The 19,165-nt window shown below is 37.7% G+C and overlaps 1 protein-coding gene across 2 annotated transcripts in view; it reads left to right on the plus strand.

Moving 5' to 3' along the window:
* DSCAM (Down syndrome cell adhesion molecule) overlaps positions 1-19,165 on the plus strand; it is a 484,086-nt gene that overhangs the window by 74,536 nt on the left and 390,385 nt on the right. For both annotated transcript variants that reach the window (XM_014938224.1, XM_014938225.1), the window contains 2 exons: positions 7,316-7,633; positions 12,099-12,245. In XM_014938224.1, coding sequence (XP_014793710.1) covers positions 7,316-7,633; positions 12,099-12,245 — 465 coding nt within the window. The remainder of the gene's footprint in view (positions 1-7,315; positions 7,634-12,098; positions 12,246-19,165) is intronic.

Genomic DNA, 19,165 nt, shown 5'->3' on the forward strand with positions numbered 1-19,165 from the left:
ATTGTATTTTACCCTCACTCCTCTCAAACACTGCAGAGTACTCATACCTTATCGATTTAGAGGGACATAAAAAAATTCCTATCCAGAGTCAGAATCAAAGCCAAAATTGTAAAAGGACGTTCATTTTACCCTTTCTCTAATAAAATTTATAGTATTTATCAACCTTATATGTTACTCATTAGAAAAAACCCCTAGAGGGAGACATGATCACAGATGGATTGTTGTAATGCCTCATCACTCTGATCTTTTCACAATAACTGAAGTAATTTCCCTAGGTCACTTTGCATAGCCTGTTACTTGATAATTGAGTAGTGATAACGTGATTTTGTTTGTAGGTGTCTAATCAGTTTTTTCTTCCTTTAAGGGCCTTTTTTTTTTTTTTTTTAATTTGGCAAGGGGAAAGGAGAAAAGTCCCATCTAGCTTTCTTTTATTTATTTTTAAAGCTCAGTGGCGGTGATACATTATGGAATCTGGAAAAAAAAAAATATCCAAAATAGTGACGCAGCTCACTAGCATTGCACCCTACCACCCACCCAGACTCTTTTCTCTGGCTCTGTTCTGCACCGAGTAATCTGCATATTTGTGATTTCATTTGTAATGCTTCTACTGCTGGTTTGAAAGGTACAGCAATGCACTCTGAAATGTTTCATTTATCAGTTCTCTGCGTGTGTTATGCAAAAAAGATTATCCTAGCATACTATATTGTTTGGATGTCGACAGGGTAATTAACCTGTAGTATGATCCTGTTAATTCAGTTGCCTTAAATGTAATTTATTGTTTAGATGTCTTCAGCCGTTTTCTTGCAAATGTTTTAGGATCTTTTTTTGATTACTTTTTGCATTAATTCCATTAATTTATCTTATAAAATATATGGCTTTTACCTTACAGTGAATAATCAATATTTTCTTCTGTGAATGAAGATTTCAATACTTTTAACTGACCACCTGAAAAATGACGGTTAAATTCTGTTCTTTAAATTTCTCAATTGTTTTATTTGGGTCCCAAAATTTCACAGAGAAGTTCGACCTCTGAAAAGCAAATGCATATTTTAATAATGTCAAGTGGAATGTTCTCCTGTATATGTACATACTTTTCTCTTAGCTTTAAATAAAACAATATGGAAAGGCATTCAAGGGAAGAAAAAACTCTAATAGCTGTATGTTTTTAAGGGTTATAATCAAGATGATTTTTTCTTGCCTACTTCCTACTCTGATTTCCAGCCAGTTAAAAAGGAGCAGCCTTGCTGATACTGGATCTCTCATGAGATATGGGATCCCTAGGAGTTCCTTTAAAAATCCCTCCTTGAATGCGAACATCCTTCTGACCTCCACCAGTCCTGTTAGCTTTTTGTTCCTTTTCCTTCCATTTTGGCAAATAATCTCTCTTTTCTCTCTCTTTTTTTCTTTCTTCCCACCCCACCCCACCCCCCTCCTCCTTTTTGCCCTGCCCTCTTGTGGGGATTAGGGGTGAAGGGGAACATCTTTGTCTTTTTTGCTACGATTCTACTGTTGCTTTTTACCAAAACAAAACCAAAACCACAAAAAAAGCTTTAGGTTGAAATTTTCTGAAACCTGGACATGCATTGTGGAATTGCTTGTGTGAGGGCTGGCAAAGGATGTGATACTTTTAGTCTAGTGCATGTGCCAGGCAGACTGGGCTCACAGTAGAAGGACCTATAACTGTAGGCAAAGAACATCCATGCAGAAGCTAAAAATATTAGGGCAGCTATGTTAGCATTCTCCAGCTAAATGAGGTCTTCAAGAAAGATGGAGAGTTGTCCAGATCTCTCTCTAACTGGTAGAGATGAAGGACCAAGTGAAATGAATGATTTGTCTCACCAAAGTGGGGTCTAAACCACCTTTAGGCTGTGTTTATCATCCTATGTTAGCTGTGCAGGAGGCTCAAAAAAAGCTGCTGTCCTCACCTGAGCACAGTGTCTGGGGGCTCTCGGGAAAAGGTATCCTACAGGCTCTAGATACTTTTTTTTTTTTTTGTTGTTTTTCTTAAACTTTGATTGGAGCTTGATGTGTTGATGAGACTACCTGTGTTCCTAGTGACTTAACAGCTCAAGAGACTGCGTCTCATCCTGCTTTGCTCCCGCTTTATGTGTCTGAGAAGATGCCTCCAAATTTTCCCAACTGTCAGCTTTTTCTGGAGCATGTTGTCCTGTCATGGTACGAAGTAGTGGTCCCAGACATCTACTATTCCAAGCACAGGTTGCAAGAATCAGCACCAGAAAGTTTTCTGAAAAAAGTTGTGTTCTTGGATCCCTGATTTCTGGCAGAGGCAGTTTAGACTTTTTTCTATACTGTCCTTTCATTTATTTATTTATTTATTATGATTTTTTTTTTTTAAATACTCCTTGCATTTGATTCTATGCTTCTTGTGTTAAGGATGCCCGTATTTAACAGTGAGAAATTCTTAAATTTTAAGGTGACACCTTATATGATCTATTAAATCTAAAGAAAATACTCAGTTGTTGCCCAGTTCATCAATCACAACATCACTGAGGAGAAAAAGAGAGGAAATACTGATGTCCAGGGCTGTGGCAAACCTGACATCCTACTAGAAGATAGTTAAGGCTGTTGCTATAAACCTGCTGTAGTGTGGGAGAGCACTCAACTGCTTAATTACATAATTTATCTTTTCTACTTTGATTTTTATTTTATCTAAATAATCTCAGTGGTCTTTTTGCTCCAGACTTGCACTTTGATTTGAATCTTTTATTTTATCTATATAAATATTTCATGCTTTGATTAATCAAAGGGATGAGAAATAATTTTCCGTCTGTTCTGAAATTGTTGTTCAATTAGGACCAAACTTTCCCCTTGCATAAACGTTACAGAAATAGTATTTAACCTTTGAAAAGGACGGGAAAGGTAATTTAAATATAAGTATCAATTAATTGTTCAGAGACATTTTGTTAATATTTTTGAATATGTTGAGTTGTCTGCCCAAAGGTGTTCCAGTTCTTTCAAGAACTGAAAACTGGGGCTTTAAGTGGTCAGTTGCAGAATATGGAAAGAGGTCTTTGGAAGAATGTGAGGCACAAAAACCTAGCTTCAAAAAATCACAAACGTTTTATTTTTACTTCCTAAAACATGAAAGAGAACATGATGAAAAGGAAACGCACAAGCCTTTGCATTACATTCTGCCACTGAGTTGAACGGAGATAAATTTTGCTTATGTGACATACGTGCTCCCTGGAAGTTTTCACTTTTGGCACCGTTGCAGTAAACGTTCTTAAAGGTGAAGCAATCTGAAGGGGGTCATAGAGAGCGGTGGAGGAAGGAAAGAGGAGGCTCTCTCTTGGACACACAGTTTCACATTTTGCTTTTGCAGATTGTCTTTCTTCTGTTTCTTGTGGCTGATGCTGATCCCTCCAGGACATGAGATCCTACACAGAAGAAGCCCAGTATGGTGTTTTAAATGTAGCATCTTCTCTCTTATGTCCTAGTCACACCTACTTCTCTCCATTAAAAAGGTGGATTGTGAATCACCAGTTTCAGCTGGTTTTGTGTAATATACAATGAAGTCTTGACAAACGACGCCCTTATAGGCAGAAATATCAGAAGTGTTGTTTGCTAGGCCCTTATAGAAGACCTTCCAGTGCATAGCATGTATATATGTGGAAGCTACAGTACCCTGGAGACCTGGAGGAAGGAGTGACATGCCAGAAGAGAACAAAGGTCACCTCTGTACAAACCAAAAGAAACAAATCCAATCTTCGCTATGCCACTAGGTACAGGTATAGCAAATGGAAAGTTCAGCCTAGATCTTTATGCTTATCTCTTCCCAGTCTGGTTACATCTCCCCAGATGTGCTATCCAGTGCTCAGTCTCACTTTCTTCTTCTGAGTGTGATCGACTTGCAGCCCCACCAACCAGCTTGTCATGAGATAAGCCAGTTTACTTGACAGGAGATTTCTCAAGTGCTAAAAGAAATTTTGTATCTGGCTGACATATTCAGCACTTTGCTAGGCACAACGCCGCAGCGCGCTCTCCCCTGAAAAGCAGGAGGAATTTCTGTGGCTGTTATACTTTGTCAGTTCCCCTTATTGCATCAAGTAGGTTGAGTCTAAGGAATTTTGATGAAACTTGCAAAAAATTGCATCCTTCCTTCCCATTCTCATTGTATGAGTAAGATAATGATATCTGTTTAACATGAAATTCAAGAAGTGTTTCTTTTCCTGTGTCTATCGATCTGATAAACGGATCATGTGCTCCTTTAACCACACAGTTAAGGGCATAGGTCTTTGCCTCATTGCCCTGAAGTGCTTGCAGGTGCAGGCTGTTTGTCACTTTGTCATTTCAGTTGGGGCATCCACTGAGTGCTGCTGAGGTGCAGGCTTCCTCCTGTTTCCCTCAAGTATTACTGGTTTCAGTAACAAATAAACCTTAGTCAGGAGGAGTCTTTGACTTTCCTTCCCTTGGATTGCTAACTGATGTAATCTCTTTGAAAATGCTGATGTCATCGCTGTCCAGGCCAAGTGTCGTCTGACTTGACTGGAAACCATTTCAGTTCTGGTTTAGAGATGATGTTGAGGTCCATTCCTGCTGATCAGGCTGTAGGGGCAGGCCTGTGCCTATTTGCTGTGGCCCTCACAATTTTAACTCTTGCTCTGGAGACAAAATACTTCAAAAGCCTTGTTTTCACAATAGCATTTAACCTGACATTCTTTTTCCCCCCTCTCTTCTATTCATATCTTTTATTTTTCGGTTCTTCAGATATTTTTATTCTCTGTTTCATATCCATAACTTTCATCAGCTTTCCCTACTGCTCTCCCTTGTAACTTTTAGTTTGAGTTTGCTTCTGCTTACTGTAAAATATGATGTTTAGTTGGATGATATTTTACCATTAAGTAACATATAATTACATATCGTCTTTGACTTGTCTCAGTTTCAATTAGGTTTTGATATATCACTTGTTCTGTTATTCAGCTAATCACTTTCTTCCTACGGAACGTTGCAGAGAAATATCTTTTTAATAAAAGATTCTGAAATCTCATTTTTGTTGTTGAATGTATCCAAGTAGCTTACACATTGTTTTCCACCACAAAACGCATCTGGATTGTCAGCATTGTGTATATGTGTGTGTATTATAGCACTGCAATTATTTTCCAGGGATCTTAGTGTGTTTGTGTCTGCCATTAAGATGAATGTGTACCAGATGCTGTTTTAAAATGAAGCGCTATTGTATAGGCTGATGGATGGAAAGTTTGTCAGAAGTAGTGAAAGCTTCTACAGGGGATACAAAGCAGCTGGAAAAATTCATTGTTATGTGCTGCTAGTATGAGTCTCTAGTTCAGCTGTGCTGCATTTTGATTAGAAAGTTAGATTCTATGGAAGCGTCAAACGTAGTTCCTGGTGTTCTCTATTTTTATGGCATTTGCAATTTGGTATTCACCTCTTTATTCTCAGCCAGTAAATCTACCATTTTACATGAATGTCTGTTAAGAAGCACAATAAAAGTTGGCAAATGTGAACTGTTTCTATTACTTCTATGTGAATGTCTTGTTGGCCAATGGAAATTAAAACGCCCTGTTGATTGTTTCACTTGTATTTGTAGAGAATAGCTTGTACAGCAGATGAACAATGCCAAAATTATTTTTTTCTTTTTAGTTCTCTATTATGTTACCAACAATACTGTTCTCTGCTTCAAAGTATGACTATAATTAGAAATGTGATTATGGAGAAGTGGAATCATCTTATTCAGTCCTACTTCTTCCTGTGCTTAGTCCTGTTATGCCTGTTTTTGCTTTCTAGGTAGCTGAGTTTCTCCTAGGGCTGTGGCAACTAGGAACAATTTGTTTCTTGCAATGGACTTCATTCTGTATTAGCACTTGTCTCATCTATGTGCAGGGACTCATTAGCTCCAGTATTTCAAATTTCTTGTTTCTGAATCTCCAAGTGTCTTTCATCCTGCTCTGTGATGGCCATTTATGTGGCTGCCTCCTGTGTGCCAGACATCTTTCCCTATTGCTTTAGGAGGGCCTCTCTTGCTTTTTTCATTCTAGGGATTCCCAAAGCCAGTTCCGCTCTCTTTTGAGGTGGTCTTTCTTGTTGGTCAATACCAAGATGATATTTAGAAGAGAATATCTCCCTACCTATCTCCTCAAGATATCAGGAGAGAAGAAAAAAAATAGTCCATTTTGTGCTCCAAGCTACTGTAAGACTAAGTGACAGAGGTAGACAAGGCACTTCATGAGTTAGTGTTTGGGTTACAAGTTATTTCTGCAGGACAATAGCATCCATCTTGTGCAAATGAAGGCTAACCTGGAAATTTGTCTTATCAATACTCTTGGGCTTGATACACTATGGTCACCTTTTCAAAAACCTACTCCCTACCAGACTTGCTTTAGAAAATCATGTCAGAATCTACTGCATTCAAGATATAATCCAGGATTTGTGTTTGTGTTAGACAAAATTGCCAAGTTTTTTTATAAGTGAGTAGTACATGTAAATGTACAGCAGGGCGGTGGTATTGGTAATATCTTCTACCTTATGCTGTTACGCTTTCAGAGAGGGTTAGGAAGGCATTTTAGATGAAATGATGAGGAGCACTCAAGCCCTCCAGGTAATAGCTGAATAGCCCATGACAGAAGTGTTCAGAAGAATGAGGGCTAATTTTGCATTCTGACCAATACTGACTTTTTCCAGTATTCAGAATCTACAGGTTAAGGCTGAATGGATAACTATAGCGACATGGATGGCAGAAACAAGACTATTCTAAGCATGCTTTGTACTTAAGATAATAGGTGTCTGCTAGAAAGACCTGACCAAACTATATAATGTATTTATTAAGTTGTATCTGTATTAAGTATAGGTATGTGTTTTTATTAAGGAATTATGGGGATTTTTTTTCATTGCTTGCTCAGCTCTTTTCATTGCTTTGTAAATAATATTGCTATGCGAAGACTGTAAAAATACATTTCTAAATGTTAAGAAACTGCCTGTGTTCTAGGAAGAAATTTAGTTGCTAGAAATTTCAGAGAAGTAGATTATTGATGGCCTTATAAAGAATGGTGCATCAGCAAATGCAAAAGTAATCCGATCTGTTTCAGTTTACACTACAAAGAAAGGGATTTCCTATTTTAGTTTTGAATGTAAACCACTTTGTGTGTTTAATCTGGTGATATTTTCTTCTAAAATGAGAAACATTTTATTAGAGCCTGCATTAGGATCCATATGTTCTGATTACTGTCCCTATGCATTGCATTTGATTTTGTGGCAAATAATAGTCAAACTTTTTTGTGTGTAGCTGAAATTTCACAGGTTTTCAAGGTCTGTTCTTTTTCTTTTTTTTGTCTTGCAGTTTTCAGTGAAGATCTACATGCCAGTCTATATTTTGTCAATGCATCTCTGCAAGAGGTAGTGTTTGCTAGCACCACAGGGACATTGGTACCCTGTCCCGCAGCGGGGATCCCCCCAGTGACGCTCAGATGGTACCTAGCAACGGGCGAGGAGATCTACGATGTCCCAGGGATCCGCCACGTCCACCCCAATGGCACTCTCCAAATTTTCCCCTTCCCTCCTTCAAGCTTTAATAACTTAATCCATGATAACACTTACTATTGCACAGCTGAAAATCCTTCAGGGAAAATCAGAAGTCAGGATGTTCACATTAAGGCTGGTAAGTGCAGTCTTTTATTGGGTTCAAATGGGCATAAGGAGGGAGGAAGCTTGGGTGTTCCAGACAGAGTCACAGCAGCTGTGAACCAAAGGAGATTGGCCAGAAGTGTAACCTCTGAGCTCTTCCAGTAAAATACTGGATTCTTCCCTCTCCTTCCTGATTTGATTGATTCTGGTGGTGAAAAGTTAGGTTTCCAAAGGTCATAATCAGTTGAGCTTCTGCACAAGTATAAGGAAAAACAAACTGATAATGAAATCATTAATCAAACCATGCTGATTCATTGAAGAGCTGTGGGAGAAAAAGGTACAGTCTTTGGATTTTTTACAGGGGCTGGAAGAAAAGAGGAAAGCTTGCCTAATCACATCCTTCTCATTTGCTTGTATTCAGTTGTGCTTTGTTTTGAGAGAAACTTGTGTCCTGTGTAACGATTCAGCAACTGATGTTCATCCATAGGCAGTGCTTTCTGTTTAAACTAAAACATGCAAATGAGCATAATGGGTCTCTTTTCTATACTGACTGTGTGCTGACTGGGTCAGCCAGTGGAGAATTACAGTGGGATCAAAATCAGGCCTTTTGTTACAACACATAAACACATGATTGCACAGCTTTTGAAGGTTTTGTCTACCCACTTCAGTTAATTAAAATATTCAAACAAACAAACAAAAGCTAGTCTGGGAGCTGACCCTTGGCTAATGCAAATCCTCATAACCTCTTTGTTGTTGTTGGAGCTATGATGGTCTTTTCTCAGAAGAGAAATATCTTTCCTTTGGAGATATGCCTTCACAGGAGATATGTAGGGAAAACTGTCAATGGTCAGCAAGTAGATTTGTCTGTGACTCTTTTTAAACAAGAAAACTTATTCCCTTCTTAACAATAAATTAACATTCAGACATCTGTAGTTTGTAGACAATTTGAAGGCAAGAACACAGGTTGCCATGAAATTCATGTGTCTTATTAAAATTTTAGTCTAGAAATTGGGTTTTCTTGCACAGGAAATGACTAGTAGAAGCTGGTTCACATTACATATATTGTGGAGTTTCTATAGTGGTCTACACTGCTTCTGAAAATACTTAGTTGTCTACAGATCAAAAAGTTTAAAAACCAAAAATACATAAGAATACATAGTAACCAACATCATGTTTGGAACTCTAGGTTTTGTGCTTATGGTTTTACTTTAATGGATTTGTGGACAAGTTGTCTGGAAGAATTATACTTAGAACATTTTTTATATTTTTTTTTTTTTTTTTTCCTTGGGGGATTTGTTAATATAACTCAATTTTGAGCATCTTGGGCAGCGTTTTTTTCCAGTGTTAGTTTCCAATTTTTCTTTTCCTTAGATAAACTAATGTGTGATGTAGAGGGGGTTAAAAATGTCCCTTTTAACCCTTTCGCTTCTTTCTTTGGGCTTTTACCCCTCGTCTGTTCATTTCTCAATATGATTTTATTTCTCAGTTATCTGAGGTTTGGATAGCAAGCTAAACAAGTCCCCTTCCTTCATATAAACTGATATTGTGTGTCAGAGCTGTCATTGTGCCTGATGGCAGAAAATAGCTATTACTATCTTTTCCAGAGGCTTGTGTAATCCACCGATCATAGGAAAATAGAATTTTTGAGGGAGTCTTCTGTGCATAGTAGTAAGCGTATTTTACATTTAGATGATAATCCCAGTGCTGCTCCAATATGAAGTGATAAACATCATTTGTTTGTGTGTTACTTTCAATTACATTTCTGCTCATGTGAAGTCTGTATGCAGGTTCAGATTGGCCTGAATTAGCACAATTTTGGGGGTGCCTTTTCTAATCTCTTTTCCACTTCCTTTCCTCCTACTTCCAGTGCCCTCCAAAAGTAATAGGATTTCCTAGGAATACAGAAGCAATCAGTAGAGCATCCAATTATAGCACAGTCTTACGACGGCTAAAATAGCTCTCCCCATTCTCAGTCATTTTGAGAAAGTCCAAAGCTTATTTACCTGCTTCTCCAAGAAATGGGTTGCAGGTAAAAGGGTTCCAGCTCATAGATGATTGTAATTGTGGTTTTGCATATAATTTTGCACATAATGCAACACATGTCCCCAACCCCCAAAAAACCATAACATGGACACTTAGACACCCAAGCCTAATCCTCTTCCAGGTCAGTCCCATTGTGGAGTAAAGGTGCATATCTCCATGTCATCCTCAAGCTTTCCAGTGCAATCATTGCAGGAAAGAATGTATCTTTTTAGCAAAGGGTGGCAAAGGCTGAAATTCTCATATAAATTCATGACTCAGGGACTTGGGGGTTTAAAAAAAAAATAAATTAAAAAATCAGCAAATCATTCATCTGGCAAAATTATGATCTGGAAGTTACCGAGGGGCCTGTGAAATCAGAATAATGTAAACTTTCTAAGCAAGCAAATGAATAATTCTGTGTTTGTTGTTACAGAAATGATCAACTGGGCAGATTTTCAAAATGGCCAACTGTTCTGAAAAAAATACCCTAGCATCCTGCTAAGGATATTTGTATTTCTGCTAAACAAGACTTTTCTGTAAAAGATGGTTGCGGTGTGAGCATTAGACAAAAGTCAGCCTCATTAAGGTGATCTGTGTACCATTCCCTTTGGTGCAGAACAAGATTAGGGGGCTACTTCATCACAGACCAACCAGTGTTGTTAAGTCACTGCATTAAAAGTGCTTGTAATATCAGTTCATCACGTATAACAGGGTTAAGAAACTTAACCTTTGATTAAAAATAAATTATTGAGTTTTTTAAAAACTAGTGCTGTCTATCTTATCATAGAAGATGGATTTAATTTGATTTTTTAAAAGATATTTGATTTATAATTAAATTTATCTGGTTTTGGTTAGAGTTCCTAATTGTAATATTGCTTGTCTTGTTTGGGATAGAGAATTTGAATCTTTCTTTTTGCCACGGTAGCATTGGATCTAAAAACTTGATGCTGTTTGCATTTATCAAAACTACATTTACGTTTCAGTACTCTGCCTTTTTTTTTTTTTTTTTTTTTTCTTGTCTTGGGGCTGACATTTAAAAATTCCAGTGCTCCTGGTATACAGAAGTACTTTTGTAAACTCTGCAAAGGACTTACTGACTCCCCAGTCTAGAATCGATGTGGTTAAATGTAGTTGGTGGAGCTTGGTATATGTTTGTGGGCAAGACATGTAGTCAAGAAATGTCTCTGTAATGTGCCAGTTCAGCATTGCTGACTTGGTTACACTGCTACACTGGGGTTGTTCTTCCCAATAACTCTTACCCTCAGGCATATACATGCTTTAGACACACACATAATTTTCTAATGCATTTATTCCTATTTTCCATGAAACTGTTTGTCACTTCAAGATATATAACTTTATTCACCACCTCAAGATATATAACTATGTTGGCTGTGGTGATATCTTCTTTTACACCTCGGCCTTATGGTCCTATGGAGAGTATATATTGCTGCTTGTTCTCCCTGTCATACCCATTTACTTCTTGTGGTAGACAACATTTCTTTCTTCTCTGCTCTACCACCTTCTCCATTAACTGTTGTTCACAGGATTTTTTCACTCTCATTCTACATAGAATTGTTTCAGTGCCAGGATTTTCCTCCTTTCCATTGTCCTACCCAATGCAACTTCATTTCAGCCCAGCAATATTCATTTGGTGTGAAGGTTTTCTCCAGGTTTTTCTTTTTTGTCTTTGTCCATTAAATGAATTCTTCCAGATGCTAGATGACTCATATGCTGGATCGAAGTGTACCCATGCTCTTTTTTAATACAGCTCTGAATCATAGTTTCTGTTTTCTTACCATTAACCTATGTCTTTCAGTGCTGGTCAATTGAATGTAGCTCTTATTTAACCAACTACCATTTGTCTGTGTTTCTGAGACACCTTGCTTTTTCTCTGTCTGTTACCTCCCATCAGTTTTTCTCTTTCGGTTCTCATTTCTTCAAAATCCTAAATGACACTGATCTTCTCGTTTACCCTCTGGATGTTTCATTCGCACACAGTATTTGTATGTACTTTGTACCCATTAATAGAGCAGAAACCAATTTGTGATGGGAAACATGGCATGAAAAACTAGAGAAGTAACAGAAGACATAACACCATTTACCCATGTAAATATGCAGTTCTTACAGTTTTTCTGCAATTTGTGATGGGAAACATGGCATGATAAACTAGAGAAGTAACAGAAGACAACACCATTTACTCATGTAAATATGCAGTTCTTACAGTTTTTCTACTTGCCCTCAGTATTAGGGGAAGAACACAGAAACATAGTGAAATGCAGATTTTGAGGAAACACAGAGATCTGGGAATGCTTTCATTTGAATTTGCAATCAGCCTTGCAAAACTGTATCATTTACTGAGGCAAAAGAATTCACAATCTGAGTAACCTCCTTGGGGGAACTTTGCAAGGCTAACTGAGGAAGTGGATGGGTTGTATCATTACGACTTGTTTAACGAAAACATCTTCTTTTATCTTCAGTTTTACGGGAACCCTATACAGTCCGTGTGGAGGACCAGAAAGCCATGAGAGGCAATGTAGCAGTGTTCAAGTGCATTATCCCCTCCTCTGTGGAGGCATACATCACTGTTGTCTCATGGGAGAAAGACACAGTCTCGCTTGTCTCAGGTAGGCTGTTGTGGTTTTCTTTTCCAATTGGCTATGGCAGCTACGGTTCCTGGTTTTTTTCCCCCAAATGCCCGATGTTTACTTTGAGTCAATTATAGCTGAATGGTATGTCATCCTTCCAGTAACGTATTTCACATTAGCATTGCTGCATCCCTATGACTGTGTGTGACATGAAGGTTTTAGACAGCCCTGCTTTTTCTAGCATGCTTGAGGGGAAAATAACATGTTTTTTGTTTTATACCAGACATAAAACCAGTTTCCTCGTGCTGTGGCAATGGCTTCATGTTTTAACTTTGATAAGGAACTCCTATATGCCAAAGAAATTTGAGTGTCATAAAGCATGTGTTGGGTTGTAATTGTTTTTCAGTAGCAATGTTACACATGAATTAGAAGAAATATTGAGTCTAAATTTGTTTGGTTGTGTTTAAATGAGGTATGTAATCATCATTTATAATTTCATAACGTTTTAATCTCAAATTTCTTCATAGATAACACTGGAGGCTTAAGCACATGGTAAACTGTGCTGTAAACTGAACATACTGAAGCGAAACAATCTGTTCTAAAGCAGTTATATGCATTAATCTATTTACTGACAAAGGGAGGAAATGTGAGGCATTGTTGAGGAAGTACAGGGAATTCAGGCAAAGAGTATCCAACATCTTAAAGCATAAACATTGTAAGAAATTCATGGGAGAAGGTATATGTGGGAAAAATATTTTCAGTATAGCACATACCTAAATTATATATTACACACAGTGCAGCTGTTGTTACACATACAAATGATTTATGTGTGTAGAAATTTGAAATATATTGTTCCAGGGTAATGCAGAATGGAAAAAAATAGTTTAAGTTAAATGCCGTTGCAGAGTATATTTAAGAATGTGTTTGTGTTTATGATCCTACAACGTGTGGAAATGTTTTTGTACTTCTCTTCAGTGTATTAATAATCTTTCTTTTCTGACAAGCGTTGCATTGATGGAAATATTCATCTTTCTAGATGACTCATATCATAGATTTTTCTTTCTCTGTGTGCTTTATCAGTTCCTTAGATAACTTTGATCTATTTTAAAAAAATATATTTCAAATAGCTTTCTTAAGGATTTGGTAGATATTTAAGGACCGTGTAATTAATTATCAGTTGTCCTATGCTACTGGTGCAGCGTTTAAGTTTGGTAAATCCACTTCCCTTTTATGCTCTTGGATTTTGATATGTTATATTGTTTTTGTCATTGAGCAACTGAAACTGAGTGTGTTTTCATGAAGAAGTTTCCAATATCTGAATCGTAGGGCTTGGCAACACTTCAGCTGATAGTCAGGTCAGAGTTGTATTTAAATATGCAAATAAACTTTGCATTATTCTGTATGTAATGATAAAGAACTATGCTTAATATCATCTAAACTAGGATTAAGATTGTCTAATGCAACATTTGATGAATGAGTTTACTTTTCTTCAATGTAAAATAGGCTACTACATGATGCACATAGATGTGTATGTGTGAGTATTGGTTGGAGGAAAAGAATGTGTATACTTGCATGGTTAACTATCTAAATTTTTTTTTAATTTTATTAATTCTGTATTATAACAAAACATGCATATTTTCTCTGTCAACATCTATTGCATCCTCTCGATTGTTTTTTTTTTTTTTTTTTTTTTTTTTTTTTTTTTTTTTTTTTTTTGACTTGAGCATTAGTATCGAGTACCTATGTGATATATTTGAGTGCTTCAATCCTGCTCTTCACCTTGGAATCAGGAGTAGGGCACACAGGTCTCTGTAACTCCTTCTTTAGGGAAGAAGACGTGGCATTTCTGCAGAACATCATGGCTGCCATTTGAAGATCATTTCGTTTTGGTTAGTCTATATTGATTTTAACCCCAAACTTTTGGGGGATAAAAGTGTGTAATAACATCTAACTAGATGGGCCTAAATAGAATATTATTTTTTTTCCCCCTTAATGCAACTTCTGACTGTCATTGACTAGGCTACAATCATAAAAAAGCTATCACAAATGTCAACACCTAAAACTCAGTTTCTAGTTATCTCACAGCCCTTTAATTTGACAGAAATCTAAATGGAAATAAAATATAATTCATTAAAACTGATGTTATTAAAAAATCTTAGTTTATCATATTGGATCACATCACAGAAAAGATTTAGTTTCAGAGATGAAATCACAGGTTAGATTACAGGTCGATGTTCTTCATCATGCAAGGGCAAAAGTGAGGCAGGAAAACATTGCTTCAGTTTAACCACGATTGCAAGATTTGTTTGTTCACCATTTATACTCTTTAACTGCAGCTTAATAGTGAGAGCATTTAAAAACCAGAACCCACGCATGTTTCATAAAACAATTTCTTTGAGTTTTACCCATAATCAATTTTGCAATAATCTGACCATGAACTCAAATGGTAGATATTGATCAAGCTTGTCTTCTCAGAATGCCAGTGCTGATGAATAGGATGCAAGACATAACATGACTATCGAGCTGTTTTCTACTAATGATCAATATTCTGAGGAAATGCATGTGCTTCCTTATGCAGCCACTGTTAGCATGGCTTTTTTTCTGTGTGCTAGACCAGTTTCATTGGTATGCTTTTTATCTCACCATTTAATATTGGAAGACATCAAGTTCTGATTTACTTTGTTCTTGTTCCTTAATATGACTGATGTATTGGTTACTCATTAACATCAGCAAAAACGAGAGCCATCTTAAGGCAAAACCTCAACTGTGAAAGAATAATAATATAAAAAGATATGCACTCAGAGGGTGATGATTATCATGGTTTGAGGTGGACAGGGCTTTTGTGGGAAAACTAGATAGTGCTTGAAAAGAAAGAAAAGAGAAGAAGAAAGGGGAGAGAGAGAGAGAGGAAAAAGGTAAGAAGAACATTTTCATTGAGATGATATATCCATTTCAAATAGAAGATACAAGTAGCTCAGGAAGATTGAACCTTACAGGAGGGAATGGGAGACCCCCGTGACAGGAAGCAGGGCAGCTTTTCAGTGGGGAAGCTCCATATGCAAGTGGTCCAACCGAGAAGCACTTTTTTTTGTTGGGTTTTTTTCCTGAAAGGCTTAAACCTCAGTGCAATACTTCCAAGTAGAATTTAGAGGGCTAGAGAGGTCTGTAGATGAACAAGAATCCTTTATTTCAGCTGTTACTTACTGTTCTAGATATCGGTTCTATTTTCATGTAAATTCAACATTTTTAAGAAAAAAAGCAAAGTGTTTTTACTTTTATAATGTAAAAGAAAAATTAGCTTTTTCCAAAGAATGTTTAAGAGGTGTATTCCTTGATTAAGATAGTGGTATGTTTTTGCTGTTGCAGCAGTTACTATCCTGGACGTATCTGCTTTTATCTGTATGCTTAGTTCTCGGAGAGCACAGTGATGTCCACAGTAATCAAAGCATGTCATAAATATGGCTGGGCAAAAGCATCTTCAGTTTCCTGGCTGCAACTTTATGTAACGCCTCCAGGTTATACTAAACTAATTGGGAGTTGAAACATATTAAGACATACTGCTAGAGCGTTTCCAAGGAGTGTGTAGATAGGTCAGATTCTCTGTGCAATAAAGAGGGAGGGGCCCATGTTTGGAGCCAGAAATAATGAATTCTGTGAAATTTCCATGTGCAAGGACAGCTGTGGACTCTAAAGGTATGCATGTGCTTATCGGTCTGTCAGGGGAACAGCTAAGTAATAGGGGTTTTGCTCCTACACTTTGTCTTTAAATGTGACAGCAAATCTGAGGCCAAAAAGCTTTTTCAGGGTGTTCTCTAGATACCAAGGTAGCAGGAAAAAGATTTTAAAGCAAGGAAAAAAAATTATTTGGATGAATCTATTTCAAGGAAAAGTAGAAAATCCGAACTTCCAACAGTAAATACACAGAAATCTTTTCATACTGGAAAGATCCATTTTGAATAATAATTTAGATGAAGTATTCAGCCATCTCCACTAGCTACAGCTATATTAAAAACTCTCAGACAAGGACAGCAGCAGAGCTGTGCAGTTATCAGTCTGCTACAAATGCATAAAGTGTATCGTATTTGCCCACCTGTGTCTTTTAGTAAAAGCAATCAAACTTTCCAATGCTATATGTTTTGCCCAACAGTCTCTGAGATGCTGGCGAAATAGAAGGACTGATGGTAACTCTGAGAATTCTTGAGGAGCTCACAAAAAGCAGGGTACTGCTCTACCGAGTTCTACAGCTGCAACATCAAGAGTTCTTTTCTGTAGATCCTTCTTTTCTGAAGAATTGTATACTGTCAGTTGACATGAAATCGAGTCTGAAATTCATTTGAATTATGATAAGTAATGTAATGATGTGCAGTTTTCTCTTGTATCAATAACCAGTTCTTAGGCATTTTCATTAGAAGACACTAAACATAAAAGCTTAAATAATTGTAGAACATTTTATGACTGATAGCTGCGTACGGTTTGCTCAAAGGTCAGGTTTCCTTTCCTCCTTACTGCTTTCCTCCACAAACCATTCCAAAAGAAAGAGACTTTTGGAATAAGCTTTGTGTTGACTTTGTAACCATCAAGAAAAGCCCAGGCCCTGTGGGACCAAAGAGTGCAGCAAAATACGTTTTTGTAACAACAGCCATAAAAACAAGGAATGATAATACTGAAATATGCCATAGTGCAGGTTGTGCTTCTGCTTCTATTGAGCCACCGTGAGGCAGAGAGGAGACTAGTGCTTGGTTCACAGCAGTTCTTCACACGTAGAACTGTGAAGCTGGACTAGAAGGGAAGGTAAATACAAAATAAGTGCTGATTTTGCTCTGCCTGGGTGAAAGCAAAGAGCAGGGTCTGTTCATGTGTTAATTAGCTCCGGAGAGAGCAAAGGATGGGTATAGTTATAGGGGAAGAAGGGCAGTAAGGGATTATTAAAAATAAAGGTCAGTATAAGGGATCGGCTAAGATATAGAAAAGAGGAGAATGAAGAGCGGATGGAAACAAAGAGAAAGGCTGAAGAATTAAATTTTGTCTGTCACTACATACTGTATTTCTATTATGAAAGCTTCCTATCCTGATGCTGATAACTACGAGGGATTTCGAGTTTTTCCATGTGTCTGAATAGCTCAGTGCCAAGAGCAGGATCATGAATAGGTTCATGCCCTGACCTTTCTGAATTCCCATTTCCCTGTCTAATGACATACTGTGCAAGAATTGGTCTGATTTATACATAGAGTGCGACAGCTTAAAAAAGGTAGAAAAAGAGAAACATACTAATGATTGTGCACAATGGCATATATTTAAATCTTCATGGAAAGAATAGCAGCTTTGAGGGAAAGGTGTGTAAGCATGAATGGAACACAGTTCCCTGAAGGGCTGTGATTGACATGTAGACGACAGCCGATGAGCTTTCCAGCCAGCATGCTTTCTGCTGGCCAGAAATTAGACACGCTGGACCATGGCTTGAGAAGTGTCACTGATGTACAGTGACCTACATTTGATGTAATGAATTGCATTATTTATTTACACACAGTTCCTCAGGTCTTGTCTTTAAAAGGCTCGGGGGCTCTCGGATCTCTTTCTGCACAAAGGGCTCTTCTGAACTGCTGTGGTTGACAATAAGCAGTCATGTTTGCCAGTAGTTATCATGTGGCAGCATCTAAAATACAGCACTGCAGTTTTCATTTGTGCTGGGGTTTGGAGATTACAGCGGTGGTTCAGTTTACATAGAATGATCGCTTTTTTGTTCAGCCATGAGATTTGTACATAGCGGGGAAAAAAATATCTCTGTCTTTCTGGGGAGTGGTCCTGTGTGCAGAGTCCTGTGATCAGTTTTAGGCTATTGCTGATTGCAGGGATTAAGTCCATGCATTTGATTTAGGCCGTGTCTAGTAGAGATGAGCTATGATTTTCCTTGTTTTGGTTTCGTGTCAGGGCTTAATCAAGGTTGCCAACCAGCAAGCATTCAGCAGACACTTAACCTATGCCACTGAATGCTCTAGCTGCAAGATTTTTTCCAGTTCCAGGTGTGGTGGGAAGAAGAGTGTAATTTTTTTATGCTTAAGTATTAGTGACATATAAAAAAATTCTCAGGGTAAACTAACTTCTATCATAAATATGTCAGTGAGATGTAATTCTGCTATTCAGATTGTGATAGCACACAGAAAGTAAAGCACTCAAACCCTTAATCTGCTGAGCTTCCTTGACTCCCTGGAAAGCTAATGTGAATAGTGTCCAGCAATGCTCAGGTAAGACTGTAGGTTTGCTATTACAGGAATGTGTTTTCTATGCTTCTTGAAGACATATAAAGTGCACTTGCCCATCTCCAAAGACAATATATTTCTTCCTTACTTTCTCTTTCAACAAGGTTATTTTCCTAAGGGACCTTGGAATAAGTAATTTACATTATTTAAAAAAATGTCAAGTTATCAGCGTTTTTTCTGAGCATACCAGTCTTTTAAGAAGAGTGTGTCTTATAATCCTAGGAAGTGGACATGGGGAAAACGTGGCACTCTGTGCTTGAGCAAACATTTTTCACATTCTCCTTTGACTCATTGAAAGCTAAAATTCTAACTAAGCAAGGCAGCACACAGCTGTTCACTGGGGGACCTTTCCTCTGGCTACTCTGCAGCCTGTGCTCCAATGTTTTCTTCCTACTCCTTTACCCTGGAGTATTTTGGTCAGGTGAATCATTCTCCAAGTATGGCTGTGGGATCAGTAGGACTAGATGCAAGGATTTCAACAGCTTTGTGGGAGGCAGGTGTTTGGAGTGACTTGGAGGGTGAACACGGAAGGCATCTGATCCACGTGTCAAAGAATCCCATTTTGATAGCACAGAGGTAAGTGACTGACACAACTTTAGGCAAAGGAGTGGTTTCTGATCACTTAACTAGCACAGGGAAGCATGCATGTAAAACCAAAGAAACTGTTTTCATGTAGAGGGAGCTTCTGGGTTTTCCTCAGCG

The sequence above is a fragment of the Calidris pugnax genome, unplaced genomic scaffold (genome assembly GCF_001431845.1).
Source record: "Calidris pugnax isolate Ruff unplaced genomic scaffold, ASM143184v1 scaffold25, whole genome shotgun sequence".
In the NCBI taxonomy this organism is placed as follows: Eukaryota; Metazoa; Chordata; class Aves; order Charadriiformes; family Scolopacidae; genus Calidris; species Calidris pugnax.